General features: G+C 46.6%; 1 protein-coding gene across 1 annotated transcript; it reads left to right on the top strand.

Annotated features, from left to right (window-relative positions):
- Nucleotides 1–252: 252 nt before the first annotated feature.
- On the top strand, nucleotides 253–19,075 carry LOC128731111 (DNA fragmentation factor subunit alpha-like). The gene is made up of 4 exons (XM_053824209.1): nucleotides 253–282; nucleotides 16,456–16,668; nucleotides 17,282–17,514; nucleotides 18,610–19,075. Exons 1-4 carry the CDS (start codon nucleotides 253–255, stop codon nucleotides 19,040–19,042), a joined length of 909 nt encoding a protein of 302 aa, XP_053680184.1. The 3' UTR covers nucleotides 19,043–19,075.
- Nucleotides 19,076–19,613: the final 538 nt, after the last annotated feature.

The raw sequence follows: 19,613 nt of genomic DNA, 5'->3' as shown, positions 1-19,613 counted from the left end.
ACGCATTCAGCCATTTTGCTCATCATTACTCACAGCATTTTCGGTTCGCGCGGTCGTGCGCTTTGCCAGCTGTCAAAAAAGAGGTGCGCTCTGTGTTTTTGCTTTCCGTTTGTGCTGCGTTTTTGGTGCGTGCAGATTTTAGGGCGATTATTCCCTCGCGTGCATTCTGTGGGCGAGTGATCGAGTGATACTTTATTAGCCGTGCATCGGCGTGCTTCATCTCTGCTCATTCGAACCACCGAGCCTTAAGCCATGGAGGAGGACAACAAAAAGCCATACAAGGTAGGTCCCTTCCATAACAGTAAACAGTGCCACGGTAACTGCAGCTCCGAAACTTCCATGCGAGGGCAAATGTTGCAGCCAATTGAAGCGAAATGAGGGCACGCCATGTCCCTGTAAGTGGTCGATGGGCTGTAATTTTTATCTTCCCGCGGAGTGCTTGCATTCACAAACAACAAGACGAAGGACAAACAAAAAAAAACCTCGCCTCAAAGTATGCACGCTTAGATCCTCGTGACACCCTGCATCCGTCTGAGCAGTGATTAGGGGCGCTCGTGGAAGGAAGTAGTTTTCTTCTCCCACAACGCCCGAGTATCTCTGACCCGCTTTCCCCGAGGCGAGTGTGCTTCAACGCGGCGAAGGACACGTAGCACAAAAGAAAATCGGGCCCGGTGTATGCGAGGCCGCGTGCATTTCGAGGATGCTTGTCGCGCGAAGGACGACGAGTTTGTTTGCTCGAGATAGGGCTTCGGGGTGCTGCTTCATTAGTTTCCACTTCATTGCAGAAATCAGAAGGCGCTTTGCTGACACTTTTTCTTTCCCTTTTTTTATCTACCACCGGAAAACTGAGACTGGGCATGTTGCTATGGAGAAAATGTACACTCACACACCCCCAATTTCTTACGCCTAGAAAGGAACGGTAAAAATGTTTAAAAAAAATGCATTACTTTAACTGGCTGTACCATTTTGCGATGTTGTTAAGCACTTGGAGTATGAACTCGCAGGCTTCCGTTTCTACTTTCCGTATCTTAAATAGTACGCAGGTCGTAAAAGTTTACTGCTGGCGAATGTTCTGTAAGCCCCCCCGTACTCGGTTCGTGTGTCCATGTTGGAGAAATTTCTCCAGCACATGACATTCGCAGCGAACCGTAGATGAACACAATTTTTTATGTGGTCCTCTCGCTCGCTGCTCGCACCATTTAATGCGCCCCACGTGCGCCGGTGTACGTCGCGTTCACAGGCGGCCTAATCTTGAAGCCTTTTGCGAGCCTTCCTTTGGCATCACGCAGACTGGCGTTGTTTGTCCCACGGGCTGGGGCGCTGGACGGCAAGCAAACGGGGCTTTAAATTTTCCTTCACCTTCAATTTGCTGGGGTCCTTTTGTTTGCCGCCGGTGCGTAAGACACACTGAAGTTATTGAAGCTTGAATTCCCACCGAGAGAACTCCAGCCCCACCGGGCAAGCAAGGCACCCTCCATCATTTGTCCCGATAAGGCAGCAGAATGTGGCCTCCCTGTTCACCGGTGGCGTGCAATACTTTCGCAAATATTTAGATTAAAAAGCACCATCGGAACATCGGCGTCAAACAAACCGGTGGCTTCTCTTTTGGCATTTAAAACCAAGCGGCAGGTTTTGTTTGGTTTTTGGGGTATTGGGAATACGCGCAAGAAGTGTACACGTGCAAGTATCAATTCCGCCCTGCAGCTTTGTGACCTTTTGGTGAAACAAATGTACGTCGAAGGGCGTTCCGGGCGCGCTCAGCACGTGGGTTTTGGGAGATCAAAAAAAAAAGATCCTTCCACCGGTTGAAGCCGGTGAAGCCATACCCACAAAAACCTTACGCCGAGTGTAGCTCGGAAAAACAAGCGGAATTGTTCCAAGAATTTCTCCCACACAGCACGGATTCTTCATTCATACTGTTGCAGTACAAGGAATTAGCTTCACGACGCATGGAGGATGCTTTTTGCTATCCACAGCGATCCGTTTCGTGCTGGTCGAAGAGCTTCGCACATTTTCCGATAAATCAATGGTCCAATCAATTTTCCCTCCCGAAGAGCCGTGAGCTGTTTGCGGCTTCGCAGGCGGAAAGTTTAATGAAGTTTTCCCAACCCCCCCGGGGTGGCAACACGGGGATAGTGGCGGTGTGAAAGGAGAAACACGCGAAGGTGAATAAATTACTCCGTCCCATCGCCCATCGCGTTTGGTGGAGGTGGAAATGTATGCACATTAATTATTTAACGATTAAGCACCGCTAGGAGCGAAAGTTGAAGGCACCGGAACGCTTCGTTGTGACAAATTTCGGTGGTGAAAGCTGATCCCGGGTAGTGGTCTTGTGCTCGTGCCGTTTCATCGATCGGTTTGTTAGTGCTAGATTGTAATTTGTCCATAAAACACGGCTTCTTAATATCGGTCTAATTACCTTGCAGTTTCCGGGGGATGACAGGTTGATAGGTCATTGGCAATGGAAAAATGCACCCATCAGCGGTAGATTGTGATTGGCGTTGAAATTTTGGCCAATCCATTCCCGTCAGACGTCCTTTAGTGTGTTCTTATTCCCTCTAGACTGCCACGTAACCTCTTTCTCGAAGCACCAATGCGCGTCAATGCGCCCAAAATAAAAGCGAAACGCCTGCAAAAGCCTTTCCTGATCTCTTCGAGATCGTCCCTAAATCCTTCCGGTACGACCCTCGGCAGACCGAGTACCCTCAAGGCTGAAACCGAACGGAACCGAGAGGCGACAATGGTGCCACTGACGTGCTCGACTCATTTGCATCCCTGGGAATGATGGCGACACCGAAGGGAGGGCAAAAAAAAACAGGGGGATAATAAAATGCTTCAGCATATCCTGCCCAACACCGCAACGGCCATCATCAACGGCCAGCCCATGATGCAGGCCTGCCCATTACTTTAGCGGTTGATGGGACATTTCGGTGGCTCGGGTCGGTTGGGTCGCGGGTCCATCATCATCCTGGGCATAATAGGCATTCGGCCTCGAGTATGCTACTGATGGTATGAAGGATCTCCCAAGCCCCCGTTGGTTTTATGTGGACAGAAAGGCTTGATGTTTCCATTAAATTCCCTCGGTGTGGCCGAGTGGAGGAAAGAAAAATACACACCAACCCGGAAAGCCAACAAGGTAAGGCAGATTCTTTTTTTTCACTTACCAAGAGAGCGAGCCCACACCTGCCAGGTTGGAGCTTGAGGCATGGCAACACCTCCGAGAGCGGATTTACGCGTTGAATTGGGCTATTTTTGGCTTCGCGACACGCCGATGGGACGATGCCACCGACGAGAAATTCAATTTTCGTCCTTAACGAACGCACGAGCACTGGCGTGGGTGTGGGCGCAAAAATAGAAGCGATTGGGAGGGGGAAAAGAAAAAGCTCCGAGAACAACAACACAAAAAACGCGCAACGCAGGATGCGTGTAATTGCGTTCGTGGCTCGAAAAGGGCAAGCAGGATACGTGAACCTGCGCTGGAAGTAAGCACTCGGTGATGCAAAAATCGCATACAATGGCGGTTCGTCGTTGTAGGCTGTGCGCATTCGAATCAGGATTAAAATTGTACACGTATCCGCTAGCGTTGAGAATCCATTCCAAACAGCAGCTGCTGCATCACACAAAAGGGAAGCTGTCGTTGTGGAAGTATTAGCCGAGATCACGTGCGTCACTGCCGGTGTTTGGGAGGCGAAAAGGCGGTTAGTATTGTTGCTGAGCGCACCCGCACAAAACCACATCCAATCAGGGCCGTTGCACAACCATGCTGTCACGACGCCACATCGAAGGGAGCGAAAAGCCAAAGCTAATGTAACCCCACCGAATAGCAGCTTCACAAATGACGAGCTTGGTGGGGATGATAAATCGCCGGAAAACCCGCAGCAAAATCCCACCCCCAGAATCAGCTATCCCCGGATCAACGCAGCACGCAGAGCCTGATGAGGAACTAGTCCTGTGTGTCGTCTATTCGGTAAGGCGCCTGAATCGCAACGGATCTGGATACCCTCGGGCTTGGAAAACGATAGCCAGTTGCACCACAAACGAGACGGTTGGGAGGAAAAAAATCCCGTCGGAAATTGCTTTTTTTTAGCCAGCCGCACTTCCCGACTTCTAGCTCGGGAGGTTACATTACGTTTCTTTACATTTCCCGGTTTCCGGTCTAGCCGGACTGGGTGGATTTTTTTGTGTGTTTTCTTCCCATCTTCTAACCGACCGTCGACGCGCACACGATGGATCAGCAATAATGAGTATTGCAGTAATATCCTGGCCTCCCAATCCCCACCGAGACGCAACGTGAACGCAGGAAAAAGACCCCAGCTGCCGGTCACGGAGCTTTAGCCGTTAAGCGCGATTATACCGCCGATTATGGCGCTGGCTTTGGTGGGTTAAGCGATCGCCAAAGGAGCTTACTTGTGCTTCGGAACGGAACTGGCGCAAAGTTTCGATTCCCGCTTTTTTCCTCGCAGCCATTTTGGGGGTTTGACTTTTGCGGGCAAGTGCGATCGTTGAACGTTAGTATTAGCAAACAGAACTCGCCAAACCGGGAAATGCAATCGAGTGCAAATAAAACAAACACACACAAAAAAAACACAAATATCACTATTCTGAGCGCTTTTCTGAACGCATCCGTCCGTGCATCGAACGGGTCAAATATTTGCTCCAACAAAACATCCGTCATCTTTGTTGCGTTTTCCACGTTTCGGAACGCCATTTCGCTGGCGGCATTTCGTATTCACGAGCAGCTTTCACTCCGGAGCAACGGGAAAAACCATTTGTTTTTCCCCCATTCGTTCGTTGGCGTTAGGTTTGCTCGGTTCCGTTTAGGCAACGGCTCGCTGGCGAACGGATTTGAAAGGCGCTGATTTTGGGGCGGAATAATGATGTCTCGAGGATTTGCGAACATTGGATGCGATAAGACAAATCCATGCTTCTTGTCAAACGGACTTTAGCCCTCGAGCTGATCTAGCGTTCGGTTCGGTTCGAAAAGGGATACTCTATTTATTGTCTCTCTTTGTTTGACTTGCTTTTTGGCTTTGCTGGGGCAAGATAAACGCAGCGTTATGTACATGGTTAAATAAATAATAACTCTAGATACAACGAGCTTATTTGAACTTGAATAATCAGCTTAAAAGCAATGAGGTATCAGCACGGTATTGTTCTACATAAGCGACTATTTTCTGATCAACTTTATCCAATTTTGATAAGTTGAGAAAGCATTCTTCGGTTCGACGTGGCTGTAAACCTTTTTATCATAAAGAAAAGGCTTTTTCCTTCATCGGAAACTTATGCCCCAAGGATACACCTGCGCTCCATGTCCACTTTTACGATTATGCTTTCGAGCGGACCATTTCCCACGGTACGAGACGAGTAAGTGCACCCGGTGAACCTACGAGCAAGTTCATAGTTTGCTCGGAGGTTGGAAAAAAAACCTCCCTGGTAAAAGAGTAAAAGTGCGCGGGAGTGAGAGATAGAATGCGATAAATTATGCAACATCATTAAGGTGTGCAACGGTGCGCTGACGCCATCGCTATGTGCTGCAATAACCGTTAACGTCACACTCGCTAAGGGGTATATATATATATTTTTTTTTGGTTTGGTATTTGCTCGTATACCTCGAACGAACCGAGAAGCCCAACAGGAAAAGCCTAATTTATAACTTTTGCTCAGTGGGCATTTTCCGTTCGTGCGTTTTTTGTTTCTTCTCCTTTTTCATCATCATCATTATATTCGCATGCATCGAGAAAACTGACCCGTAAGCAGCGCTGCGAGGCAAAAGACCGATGCAGCGAATGTATCAACGTCATCCAACAACGAACCGACGTCAGCTGCGTCGAGTGCTGGTAAGGATTTTTTGAAATGAAATTGTCTGCGCCAATTTTGGCACAAGTTTCGTGCTTCGCATGTTTCGCTCCCATGAACCTTTGCACCTTTCCATGCAGGAAAAAGCCAGTCCATGTGTACGAAACATTCGCTCACTCAACCGAGAGCCACCGCGTTTATGGTAGGACTTCTGTTCCTTTAGCACAGCCGGTGTATGCAAACCCCTTTTTGGTGGCAAATATGGTTAGAGTGTTAATTAATATCTCACTCCACCGGGATGTGTCTCGTTTTTTTCCGCGCTGTTTCATGGGATGGAAAAGTTGTTAGCACCAAAGTTTTGGTGTGGCCAATTTTCCACCCAACCATGCTCCCTGGCCCCAACTCATTCAATTTGACCCGTTTCAGTGCTTTCAGGATACGAACATGAAAAAAAATCACCAAACGAAGCCAAACACAGCCTTACAGCGAGAGATCAAAGCTTCCGTTACGGAGATCCCAACCTGCTCTCATCCCATCGATGGGTGGGAATGAACCGATCCCGGAGTGATAAATGATTACCACCGACCACTCTGGCTCTGGCCCGCTTGCCAAGCGTTACACTCGCTTTTAGCATTGGCTTTTAGCAAATGGAGACCCTAATAACAGGCAACCTCAACAACAACGCACTCGTTATTCAACCATCCCATTTCCACCACCCATCGGAAGTTCTTCGAACGCGTTTGATGTTGTACAGAATCGATTTCCGATCCGGTACTGCTCCGTTGTGCTTTCTTTCGGTGAATCACTTGTTAATCACTGTGTTCCGGTGGAATACCGACGCAGGACAGACCTGGGTATAACCTGGGTAATAAAACTAAATGACGCGTAAATAGATTATGCGTAACGTTTTTGCTGCCATTTACCAGTGCGGTTGGTTGCTGGTCGGTCTATTTAGCACACTGCAGGTGTTAATGTTGACAGAAAAAATCACATTTATTTCACCACATCGTAACGGGACATCGGAATCAAAACGTGGAACATGGAAATTAAGGATATAACTTATCAATTAACGAGAACAATGGGTATCGGTTTTTACCAATGCTGAAATTGCTATTTATCGTTGATTACACTCATCGAGCCCAATTTGGTTCAGAAAATAAACCTAGTCCTTGAACGCGCCCATCTGAACGTGGGTAGAGGAAATATGCAAATGTTATATCTGCTACCGTCATCGCCCCGTGTTCGGTACATTAATTACTTGTAACAAACACGATCGATGGTAAATGGTGTGTTGCTGACAGATTTCGCTCTCCGTGCCAGCGCCGAGTTTCCAAACGCTAGCATCTCGTACAAGGGGAACGCCTGCAGGAGATCGACCATGTTTCAATATGACCGGTGCAGGCAAACAAGATAAACTTTTGCCGGTTTCCGTTTGCTGGGCGACGTGCGAAGAATGTGCGATTATCCCGAAACTCGCCGTGCCCATTATCGTTCCGGCCGGATGTTGGGAGAAAAGCCGGAAACTCCCCCAGGAGGGGCTATCATCATCGACACGTTTTTTTTGTGTAAGGATGCGAGCCATCTGCCAAGATGATGTGCTAAATGACCAAACATTCTTGTGTGTGCTCTCGGAACGCGAACCACTCTGGAAGGCGCGTTCTCGCATTAACTATTTTTTATCACACGTTTGATTGTATTTGTGGAAGGGGAGATTTTTTACACACCCCCATGAGCAATCTTCTAATGGGCAATGGAGGCATGAAATTTGTAAAGTTGGAATGTAAGAAAATGCGCATAAAACTCGATTAAGCCGGTGTGAAACTTTGCCACCCTGCGGCGGTTTTAACTCGACCCATCCGGTGCTAGCCAACCTAGCGTATCCTGCTGCAATGGCTAAGGACGAAAAAGAACAGCTTTCGAAATACTGCCCTTCGTGAAACCTTGACAACGGTGGCCTGCTACGTCCATTATTCAATGCCAAATCGAATTACAAAATAATCAAATCAACCAGCAGCGTACATCCTTTCAGGATCGAGTTTGGGTGCGGTGCCGTTGTTGTGTCTTTTTTCTTATCATTGCTTCATCACGGAGCCGACAAAGTCTGCCTTTTCGCGCTAGAGGGTTTTTGATGATTCATGAGCCCTGCCCAATCGATCATAATTGAAGCTTATTCGAGCGAGCGACCCAAATCGCCCACTAACGCTAAGGATCCTGACGCTCGCTTTGCGTTAAGATGGCTGCCGTCAAGTGGCGCTGTCCAATCTCGAGTTGCTGAAGCCACTTGCGTAGGGGCTTGAAGTGAAAATAAAAAAAGAAAACTTATAATAACGTCGCGTTAGCTAGCCGCCACTAGAAACCGATCCAAGGAAACTCCAATTTCGTGTCGCATCATGTCACGTTCTGTTGCCTTACGCAAGAGCCTGCCACACAGTAGGCCGTGAAGCCGAGGAAGACAAAGTGGAGCCCACTTTAATCCCTACGCCAGCCGGGAAAATAAGCCGAATTATCTGGGCAAATATAGCAATACAATTGAGGTCGAACGAAATGGCCACGCCATTTAACGGACGCACCGACGGGAAGGAGTGGGAGTGAACGAGAAGTGGGGAGCGTAAACCGAGAACGATTTAATCTCGTGCTGTACATTAATCTTTTTTGATTGCGTACCAGCAAAGGAAACGCGCGCACACGATGAAATACTGCGCTCGCGAGCATGGGGATGGAAAGAAAAATATTTTGCCTTTTTATCAGTATCTATGTTGTGCATGAGTTGGCATTACGTATTTACGGGGGCGCATGGAGCACTGCCACGCATGTTTTGTTTTGGTGTGATATCGTTGGAAGTGTCCTTTTTCATTATTTGCTAAATGGTGTTTTCACTTCCACATTTCACGCACAATTTTCCAAGATGTCATGAATCAAGCTATGTTAACGTTTTTTTCTGTATGCAAGAAAGCCTGCATAAACTGTTTGGAGAAGAAAAAAATTAATTGAGTTTCGCATAGCTAGTTATAATACTGTTATTTTTCCACAGGCTTCCAGCTTTCCACAGAGTTTCCTCTCCCCACATATGAAGCAATAAAAAGGCTCGTTTGGAAAAAAAACTTTTCATACAATAAAATCCCCGACACACTCCAGCGTCAGAGGATCTTCCTAGTGCGGCGACGGCGAATCTCTTCCACAAGCTTTTATGCGGTATAGGAGTTTTTAAATGCTGCTTCCTTGGAATCCTTTCAATGGGTTGTTTGTTTTTTTTTTCGTTCTTCCTCAAACCCATTTAAAAGGTCTCCTGCGTTCGTGGTGCAATGGGCGGTGGTTTGCCGACGACGTACAGTATACATTTGGCACGAGGCAAGACAGTCTGGCATTTCCAGACACTCTGCGAAATGTTTACGAAGGAAACGCAATCTTCCCCGGAATCGATCGGGAAATAAAATGGGGATGCTTCGCTTTCCCTGAACCGCACGCTGTTTGAAAATGGGATGGTGGTGTTCGTTTTGCAGAATACATTAATGAATTAAATAAAATATTAGAAGAATTATTAAGTATACTTGAGGTTGGTAAATTTTAATATCATTCTGTAATAGCTAACAGACTTCACTGGATTGCGTTACACATGTTGGCAGTTAATTTTGTAAATAATGTTAACTGACAACACTCAATTGCATAACAGAACGGGCCAATAAATTACACAGCTCACTGAAAATTGCATGGAAATACGCATCATTTGGGAAACTGAAATCGAGTAAATGAAACGAATTCCTGTCTCAACATCAAATGCACCCCGGTTCGCTGAACATCGCCAATAAAATATGCATCTTAAGTGGTGTTGTGTAAACTGTTGCCCGCTGCTGTATCCTTTGCGCCTGGTGAAAGCAAGAAGTATCCCTCTCCCGTGCTTCGATAGCGTTTATTTTCAATCTTACCGGCGCCGGTTACCGGTGCAGCAAAAAAGTGCGTTCCGAGGCAACATTAAACATGCAACATAACGTGTTTCTGCTTCTGCTGGAACATGAACCGAAAGCAGACCCGAAAATGGTGCAGTTTCTGGGCGTTTCGATTTCGGAAAGGAAACTCCCCTGAGGATGTAACATGCTGCCGGAAGTGGCTGGAACTGGCATCCGCTGCAGTGATCCTCCGGGTGGGAATCCGTGTCCTGGTGCCAGTTGGATTAGGTTATTTTTAATCCAGCCACTTAACAACGGCACCTTCCACATGGGCGTAAGGTGGCCTATTCCACCGTAGGCTGCCCATAATCCACTGCATCGAAATCAAGAGCGACAAGGGAATATGTTAATCGCAAATAAGTGCCAACAAAGACCGGCCACACGGCGGACACCAACCGTATGGTTTCGCTTAGAGTGTGAAGAACAGAAAATAGTTCGGACAAAAAAATAAAACACCGCATAAAGATTTAAATGAAACCTTGCGTCCCACTCAAGTGTCGCTTCGTTTGCATACAACCGGCGGGTCCTGTATTTCTCCTTCATTTTTACCATTACGCCACTCGGCTCATGCGGGTGTAGGATAATAAAATGTGTGTTGCAAATCATGACGAATGAAATTACCATCCACACACGCGCGCGCCGGTCGGAGCGGATGCTAATGTTTTATGCGCTCGTTACTACTGCTCATGCAATATGCAGCAAGGTGGCAGCATGTGTGTCCGCTGCAATGATGAGCTCGCGCTGTGCCATAATCGTGAGTGGAAGAATTACCAGCCAGCAGAGTAGAAGTGTCGCTTTTGCAAAGCGTCTGAAAGGAGCGTGTTTGCGGTTGCATTAATATGTTTCTTGTTACGGTGCGGCGAGGCGCGAAAAGTGACATTACCCGACGGTGTTTTCGCTGACGTGCGATGTACTCTCCACCGAAGAACGAATTAGCCACGAGACGATCTAGTGTGCTTTGGTTGAAAATATGTACCAATTCTTGATGTGCCCGCATATCGTCAATTCAAGCCTAAAACACGCCAATGCTAATGTGATCTTTGCCGAAGAGGAAACTGGGTCGCTTTGTTGCGTTATTCACACTGCCCGTGAACGTGAAGTTCTATTATCCATTTGCATTTATATTAGATTTTATCATTTGATACCGGTTATCATTCCGCTGATGCTAACCCATTGTTCAGCCTTAGTGGCTGGTAGTGAAGCCGTGCTGTTTATCTCCGATGCCATCCGTTTATCTTCATCCTGCCAGCGACGGCTACATTCGCCGGAAGTTGCACGGAAAACTTGCTTCCAATTAAAAACTTGCCGGTCAGGCGGCTGTTTCTGTGCGCTCCCAGCGTTCGCCCAACGATTCGTTCTAATTATCATTGCTCAAGCGACCCGGTCGGGCAACCATCCGTAAGAAGTTTATGCATCTTTGACACTCCTTAACCGTTTTGGGGGAGGTGGTTTGGCGTGATCTTTCACCCTTGTCTCGTTCGGCAGCGCACGGAAAAGCTCTTGCCGTGTTGTACGCTCACTTCCCTCGGGGAAGCACCATAAACTGTGGAGTTATTTTGCCAAACTTGCTGTTTGCCGACACCTGCACGCGATGTGATAGCTTCAGCATTTCTCTCACGCGGCTTTATTTTTTTCTTCGCTACCTCGAGGCGCATTTTCCGACGAAGGCTTGCTGAGCGTAGCGTGTGGTCGTTTGCAGCGATGGGACGTAATTATCGTTCTGCCGGAAGCACGAACAGCCTCTCGAGCAGGAAACTCGTGAAAGTGCACTTTCCGGAAGTCAATAAAAATAGGTCGCATCACCAAGCACCCAATCAGAAATTTGGGCGTTCCATCTTCCCGTCGAACCGGAAACAATGCCCGTGCTCGCTCTATAGTTTCCTCTATATTTATTCATTTTATTTTGTTCGTTCGTTCACCAAACAATACGATTTATCCAACCGGTATAATTTGATAGGATTTTATCGTGCTACTGCCACCGCCATCGGTAGCGCTTGCATATGCACCCGTGGTGAAGCGAGTACATTAGTGTGCTACGTTTACCGACAATTTCCCGGACATCACAGGCGCATCGAGTAAATTGAAGCCGAACTTTTGTAATGAAATTGTGGGAAAACTTTCCCATTGCTCCGTTTTGCAGTGTAACTTTTGTTCACCAAAAAAAATCGCTGACCAACCTGGTGGCATGGTGAATGTGTAAAACCTTTGTCCAAGGGCAGTGTATTTTGCAACAAAATTCATCACCCACTCACTCCATTTACAAGCCTTTGATTAAATGTTTTTGTAACCGAAGCTTGGTAATGTACGGTAACTCGTTTATTCATGTCTCTATCGTTCCATTCCTCACAAGAATGCTTCGCGATTTGAACGGTCTAAAACCAGAAGCTTCTAGCGTTCTAAAAAAACGAAAAATTACGACTTACGATGTCCCGCTTCCAAAAAGGATCGATTATAAATTCGCCGCGACGATAAAACCAACTCGTATCATCCATCATCCGGGCATTATCGCTAGACAAACTTCCGCACCGTGCCATTGCTGATGGCTTTTCCACTATAGGTTTCCAAACCGGTTGAAGATAATCCAAGCAACCCGCCTGTTTCCGCTTTCAAACTGCGCAATCATTTAAAACGAGACTTTTTTTTTCCCCGAACCCGTCACCGGAAATTGTCAGCGTTGTCGAGGCGCAGTCAAAACAACAGCCACCCAAAGACACAGGCCCATGATGTTCGGTCCACGGAACCACCATCGAATGGCCATCAAAAGTGCCAGCGACACAAAATGGCAAACATTCGGCCCTCCCACCAATCAGCAGCATCCGATGGGCTTAGGCTGCCCGGTGAAAAATGAAGCGGAAATGGCGATGAATATTTGATATGTGGATTGGTGTTCCGCCGTAATTCGGTTATTTTATGTCGAACGATGCCGCTGCAAAGGCAGTGGAAGCTTTGGTGCCTTCTCGCCAATGCGGCTCGACAAGGACCCCGTTTATCGAGCATGCCCCACGGGGACAAATGGTGGCGGATGCGCTGGGAATTGGTTGAAATTTTAATGGTTCGCAATCCATCCCTCTGGCGGTCCCGGTGTGGAATTCGTTCGCTTAGCTGCAATGGGAAAATGCCACCCGTCCATCGTACCATTCGTACCATGCAGCATTTAATACAACCAGATGGCAACTCCTGTGACAACTTTATATCCAATTTGTGTCCTTGTAGCGCTAATGATTAATGTAATTTGTGTTTCGCCCAAAACGGACTTTCTCCCAACGAACCGAAACCTTCCGGGAGCCAGTTTATCTTCCGACCCTAAGGCATTGTAATGGCAAGGATTCCACTAAGCATCTTTTCAGCTTCGTGTCGGAGTGGCGTACCGCGTACGGTAGCTATTATCTGATTAATTTCTATAGAAGGGCAACACACAATTTAATACCTTCTAAAACTTTCTACCCACCTCACGGGTTCGTGATATCTCACCCGAGGAGCAGAGAAAATGCTCTCCCTTCGAGCTGTTGCTCGATTGCTTTCCTATCGGACCGGTCGTAAAGTGCCAATCAGCAACGAAACCGGTTCACGTGGAAAGCCGGGTAAAGCTGTCCAACTGAAACGTGTATACGTATCGAATGATTGGCAGCCAGCTGGTAAAGGAAAAAAGGCTCCACTTTATCCCGATCACTATCGCGCTACCTGTGGCGGCCATCCTTCTGTTCGTCCGTGCGGTTGGGGATTGTTTCGTGCCCGTGCTTGCCTTTGGGGCAGTGTGTTAACTTCTCGTTCGAACGGTAGATAAAAGAAGACAAAGTTATTACATTAATAAGTAATCAAATTCTAGACCAAGATGCCATCGAGGGTATCTTCCATTTCAGCGCCTACGGTTGATATGTAGCGTGTCCTTTTTGACCACAAACGGTACACTCACATTCACTCAAGTCCTTGTGTGGATAATCGAATCGGGCATAATTTATTATCCCCCGAGATATCGCCCAAGGTGTGTCCGGAAGCGGCTCACACGGTCTCCGTTTCGCGTCAGAGCCTTTCGCCTGCACAATTTGGAAGCTGTCGCCGTGCATTTGCTAATCGAACTAGAAATGATCGCAACGTGGTGGTGGCATCCCTTCCGTATGGCATTTCCGAACAGCAGCTATAAAAATGTTTTATTTCTCTCGCCTCAACATCACTCACCGCGGGTGAAGCATGATGGGTTTGTTTGAGCAATATTTTATTCCACCCGGAATGATGGAACGGTTCGGTATCGATTTTCTTTTTTTTTCGTAGTTTCAATTTGTAATGTACCGAAATTTAATGGAATGCTTTTTCACTGTACTCTCATTTGTTTCCAAATACCCGAGAGTGAGTGTTATGTTTTACGGCGCAATTTGTTTGATGTCGAGGTAAATCGCGCCCCTTCGCAAACATTTGTTGTCAAAGTTTTCTGCGTTAAGCAACCAACGACAGGCATCGCAATAAATTGTGTCCTCTAACTTATTTGCCTCTTCGGAGAGAAATTTAAATGACTTATTTTGCACAAAGAAACCCCATCCTAGGCGCGTCTATCTTCACGTTTCCTTTATCCTTATCCAGCAGAAAGTCGTACAACGGAAGGGTTCGTACCTTAAAGGCAGGATCCGTTCATCATAATTAAGCTATTCCCCAGTGGTGCGCTCCTCGATCGTGCCAGCAGGGACGGCCCAATTGGCAAACTTTTCCACGCAATGGACTCACCGGTGGCGGGACCGCACGTTCCGTTTTAAAGGGGTAAAGCATAATGCCCTGTTACCAGCGACCAGGCGCCTCCAGCAACCAGGCGCCTCCATCGTCTCATGGAACCGTACAAACAATGTGCCAAAGCGAACCCCACCGCGCTATTAATTATAATCATTCCAACCGATTCCGAACGGGCACTGTCACTGTGCCTGGCAGCCGGTAGTGAATGTTTCGTGTTACATTCCACGGGGTGTAAGAATGGTCGATCACGTGCGCCGGAATTGCAATGAATTAAATGTCCGTCCGTTTTACCATCGCACCCGGAATCTGTCAAACCTGTCAACCGATGAGTGATCGGTGGCGCTCCCCTGAATAGCTTATTGTTTCATTGCTAACACACCTTACCGGTCGCATGGTTCTGTTACGCGTCGGCAAATGAGAACAATTCTTATTCATCGCTCGGATTGGATCGCACAGAGCATCTCTAAGGATCATAGAAATGAAGGAGAAGGAGAGAAAAAAAAACGAATGCCAACCCCTTCGGGAAACAGCTGGTGTTTGTTTGTACTTCCGGTGTCCTTGGGTGTGGCTGAAGAGGCACATATGTGAAAGTAGAACAGAGCCATCTACACCGCCACCATAGCGACGGGGTGATGAATTTTAATAATACATTAGGCGCATGACGACACACGCCGGTGCAATCTACTCCATCACACACCGGTAGTTCCGAGCCCTCGGGAACGACGGGCTCTGGGATGAGATTTTCCCGGAGGAAATGCGATACAATTTCGAAACCGTTGTCCCGCAGGCTCGGACGTGTGGCCATGACGGCTTGATACGCCTTTCGGTCGGGCCGTTATTTTTTTCCTGCGAAAATGTCGGTTTGTTTTCGCTCGTACATTTCCGCCTGTTTGTGGCGAAGGCAAACAGATCGTTAGGACTAAACGGATTCGGGCGAGCGCTCTGGGAACGCCATACGTCGAATATAGTTGCGATCCGCTTAGATAGTATAGTTCCATCAGCAATTTTCATAGTTAAACGTGATTTATTGCCATTTAACGTATCACCGTGTGTGTTTCCTTAAATGCCTGTGGAAGGTTGGATTGCTTTCAATTAAATATTAATTAACCATTTAGGTTTGATCCTGGCACTAATTAAACAACGCATAATTTTCCATCCTCCAGGAGAGTAATTGGATCGTTTTGCAATATCGGTTCGCATGGAATGCTATTAGCTCTCCGCTAGCTTATTTCCCGTAATGCAATTATTCACTAATTCACTATCGCAAGTTTTCGAACTGTAGGCTTCGGCTAGGAAACGCTGCAAAAAGCACTTGCATTAAAAACATGCCCTCTCGCATTATGCGTGCATCCTGCGACAAAGTTTCGATTCTTCTTACTATCGCTCCGCTGGGGAAATGTCTTCCTATGGTCTTCTAAGGGACTATTAAACGACAGAACGTTCGCTTGCCATCATCACCGGAAATCCCATCAGAACCCCCAAATGAACCACTCATTGATAGGCAAAACTAACAATCACCATTCGGTTCACTTCGTACGCAAGCTGCTCGCCTCGTTGTGCTTCCAAATAATCACGCATGCAAGAGGCATCGAGCGACGTACGATGTTGAACGTCTTCTGCAACGGACGGTTTTTCACAAGTATTCACCGGTACATGTGTTTCTATAGAACCATTCGCATTGCATGCACTCAGTCGCATGTGCATCTCGGTGCCGTGCAGTGCACCGGTTGACGTACAATTTTGTGGTTTAGGGCAAAACATCGTTGGTGTTCGAACGTCGATCAATAAGCGATTCTCCCTAAGGGAAGTTTTGCATTGTTTTCGATCCGTTGTGCTCGAGTTGCATCTGCACGATGGATGCACCATGATAATGGGACTCGAGTGGAAGCGAAATGCTTGCTCATGTCTTTCTGAAGCATATAACTTGCTTTTTCCATACAACTTTACCGAAACTAATTGCTAATTTGTTCATCAACTGTACACACTTTCCTTACAGGTCAAGGATGTGACGAGAGCGATCAAAAAAGCCGTCGTTGCCGGTACGCTGGAGGAGGTTCGCACAAAAGCAGCCGAAAAGTTTGGACGCGTGGATCTACCAAACATTCATCTCGACTCCGATGGCACCGAGGTGGACGACGAGGATTACTTCCAGACGCTAGAACCAAACGCCGAGCTGATAGCGGTCTTCTCCGGTGAACAGTGGATCGATGTAAGTCTTCACCGATCGGCTTGTTGGCTTGTTGCGTTCATAAATCTTCCCACCGTCGGTCGGTTGATCTCGGTTGCCTTGCCGACTTCCGACGTAGAGCGCAGTCAAAAAAAATAGCGAACCATTAGATGCCGGCATTGTGGAGTTATTCAATTTGGTCACCGCTGCTGTCAGGCTGCGAGGACGGAAGAACTGTTGATTAATGGTAGCTGCTGAGTGGTACTACGGAAGGCCCGAGGAAGTTAACGGATGTTGGCCCCGAAGCGGACCGAGAAACTTTTGCCATGTCGCAGGAAACTTTTTGCATCCGGTTTGGCGATTGTTGCGAGTGTAATGCCATTTCGCTATTCGCTTTCGGCTAGACAAAGCCTTCGATTGGGTCGACACTTAATGCACTTAGTGAAGAAGTTATGTATTCAGATGCAGTCGAGCGATGTCCGCTTTAACCTACACGCACACACACACAGCACAGCTCGGTTACAATTTAATTTCCGTAATTGTAAATGTAAATTTCGTTGCCCTAGAAAAACAAAAAGGATTTTTATAGTGAAGTAAATGTGATAAACCGGTTAAATTCTACATCAAATATTTATTTCTTTGTCCTCTGCTGTAGCCCACACACTACGTAACGATAACGACACGCCGGGACTCAGCAGACGTCACCGATAGCCCGGAAGTGGAGCGAATACATCTGAAGAAGCTGGTCGCGCAGATGAAGACCAACCTGTGCAACGTGTCGGTGTTAAGCGAGCCGGATCTGGAGCTGCTGTCGAACATGGACCCCAACTCGGTGGCCGACATCACCGGCAAGGACTTTATCGAGCAGCTGAAGGAAGCCTCAGGCAGGTTAGGGGGAAGAAGAGACCGGGATGTGGTTCTGGTTTCTTGGAACCCCCATCTAAATACGTCTCTCGAAATTTACTTTTTACTTTTCCTCGTTTTACTCGTTTGTTACTGCGCGTGTTTTTTATTCCGTTTGCGGGTGGTTTTAGTTTCGCTTGATTGGTTTCGTTTTGAGTTGTGTGCATTTTTTTTTGTTTCGAACCGTTTTACCGACACACCGTTCTCTGCATTGTTGTATCATACGAATGTCTGTTAGTCAATTTTTACCATGCAAACAGCAACTTGTTCTACATTGGGAGAATGTGCAATAATTTTTTTACTTCTCCGTCACCCAGGATGGAGTAACATCCATAACGACATCCATATTTCACTGACGTTCCTATCTAATCCCTTCATCAAGCATCCATATTTCATGATCGTGAAGGCTTCTTTCGAGTAGTATTATTTAAATTCCTCACTAGTAGCAATAACAATCACTTCCATTTTTTTGTAATTTAAATTCTCGTGTTTTGCGAAAGCACTGTCTGCTTTTTGTGTGTACCTGTTGGACTTACAGTTGGTTGAGTTACAGTTGATGTAGAGTTATCACATTTTTGGCTTTTGTGATTGCCTTCGGATGTGCTTGAAGCAACTATTTCATCATTTGTATCACCTTCATGGCATAAGCAGATGGATGTTATTTTTAGAAGGCTTTATGAACTACAATAGTCGTTTTTTTATCAATGCTGTGTTTCAATCATCGAATCATGATCGAAAAACTTATGTTAAATCGACGGAAAAATATTTCCGATTTATGTTGCATATGGATTACCACCATGTGGATGAAATTAATTAGTTAGTTTTATTCTTAAGATATACAAGTGCAACAGCATATCCTCTGCTGCCTCGGCAGCATTTCAGTTTGCATTAATTTGCTATTGATTAGTAACATTTATGTTAGTAGAAAGCTTTACGTTTTTGAGACACTGTAAAATATCCATCTGATTGCTCATCTTCATTCACATCAATTGAATCGAATATTGCATTTTCTTCGAATCTTTTGCACTCTCTTTCTATATCACCAATCGCTCGTCTGCTCATCGCTTGCGTCCGCCTCAGAATCCTGCATGAAAAACGAAAGGCTGCTGACGCAATTGAGCTGCTAAAGCTAATCGCGAAACAACCGGCCGGTACGCCCCTGGGCGGCGATCAAATCATATGCAACGAGGCCAATGATATTCACTGCGAGACACAGGAAGTCACCATAACCAATCAGCTCCGATCCTTCCTGACGACAACGGTGCGACCGTCTCCCATCGTAAGTCAGCCCCAGCGGACGGAAACGACTGCAGCCGCCGCTGAAGGATCGTCCTCTTCGCCTTCCATCACACCTTCTACGACCGTCGTTTCAATTCCGGGCAGCTTCGACGACGACGGCAAGCACAATATTACCGTTCATCTACAACCGACCTACAGCAGCATCGACGAGGACACATTTCAAGCCGACCGGAAACCGTTCGACAGCGATCCGGAACCTGGCAAGCCCATTTGATATTTAATGTACCAGATTAACGTCTGCCATAAGTAAGCTGTTTTGGAATGTTGGAAGGTCGTGTCCTTTCAATGCACAATTTTAATCAGAAACTGCTTTTTCTCAAGGGTGGTTTATTGAACAACATGCTTCGGGAGTTTGTTTTTTTTTTTCAGCACCAAAGCATTCAGTGCTGGTGATAAAGTGATCAAGTGTAAACAAATTCATACGATTAACATTAATTTAACTGCCAACCACCACAAGAGGCGTGTAACATGTTAAGTATTAATTCTAGAACGAACAATATTCCGCAATAGAACAGGCGCTCGGCTATCGCCAAACGAATAGTATAGAGTAGCGGAGTTTATAAACAGTCAAAAGTGGATGTTGGGGTATCATAGAAAGATTTCATCTTCTCAACAGCGTATTTAACCGCGTTAGTAGTGAGCATGAATCGAACGACTAGGACGCACAGTTAGTTCTGAACACATCAGAAACCGGCAAACAAACCACAAACAAGTAGGCGATCAAGCAAAGGATCCTGCAAGCATGTGCTAATATTATGAAAAAGATCTTTACCTAATTTAAAATA

The sequence above is a fragment of the Anopheles nili genome, chromosome 2 (assembly GCF_943737925.1).
Source record: "Anopheles nili chromosome 2, idAnoNiliSN_F5_01, whole genome shotgun sequence".
NCBI lineage: Eukaryota > Metazoa > Arthropoda > Insecta > Diptera > Culicidae > Anopheles > Anopheles nili.
This window is presented reverse-complemented; position numbering and strand designations above follow the sequence as displayed.

Coding starts and splice junctions, on each gene's coding strand:
- LOC128731111 (XM_053824209.1), top strand. CDS start 253: ATGGAGGAGGACAACAAAAAGCCATACAAG. Junction 283..16,455: donor ACAACAAAAAGCCATACAAG/GTAGGTCCCTTC, acceptor CTTTCCTTACAG/GTCAAGGATGTGACGAGAGC. Junction 16,669..17,281: donor CCGGTGAACAGTGGATCGAT/GTAAGTCTTCAC, acceptor CCTCTGCTGTAG/CCCACACACTACGTAACGAT.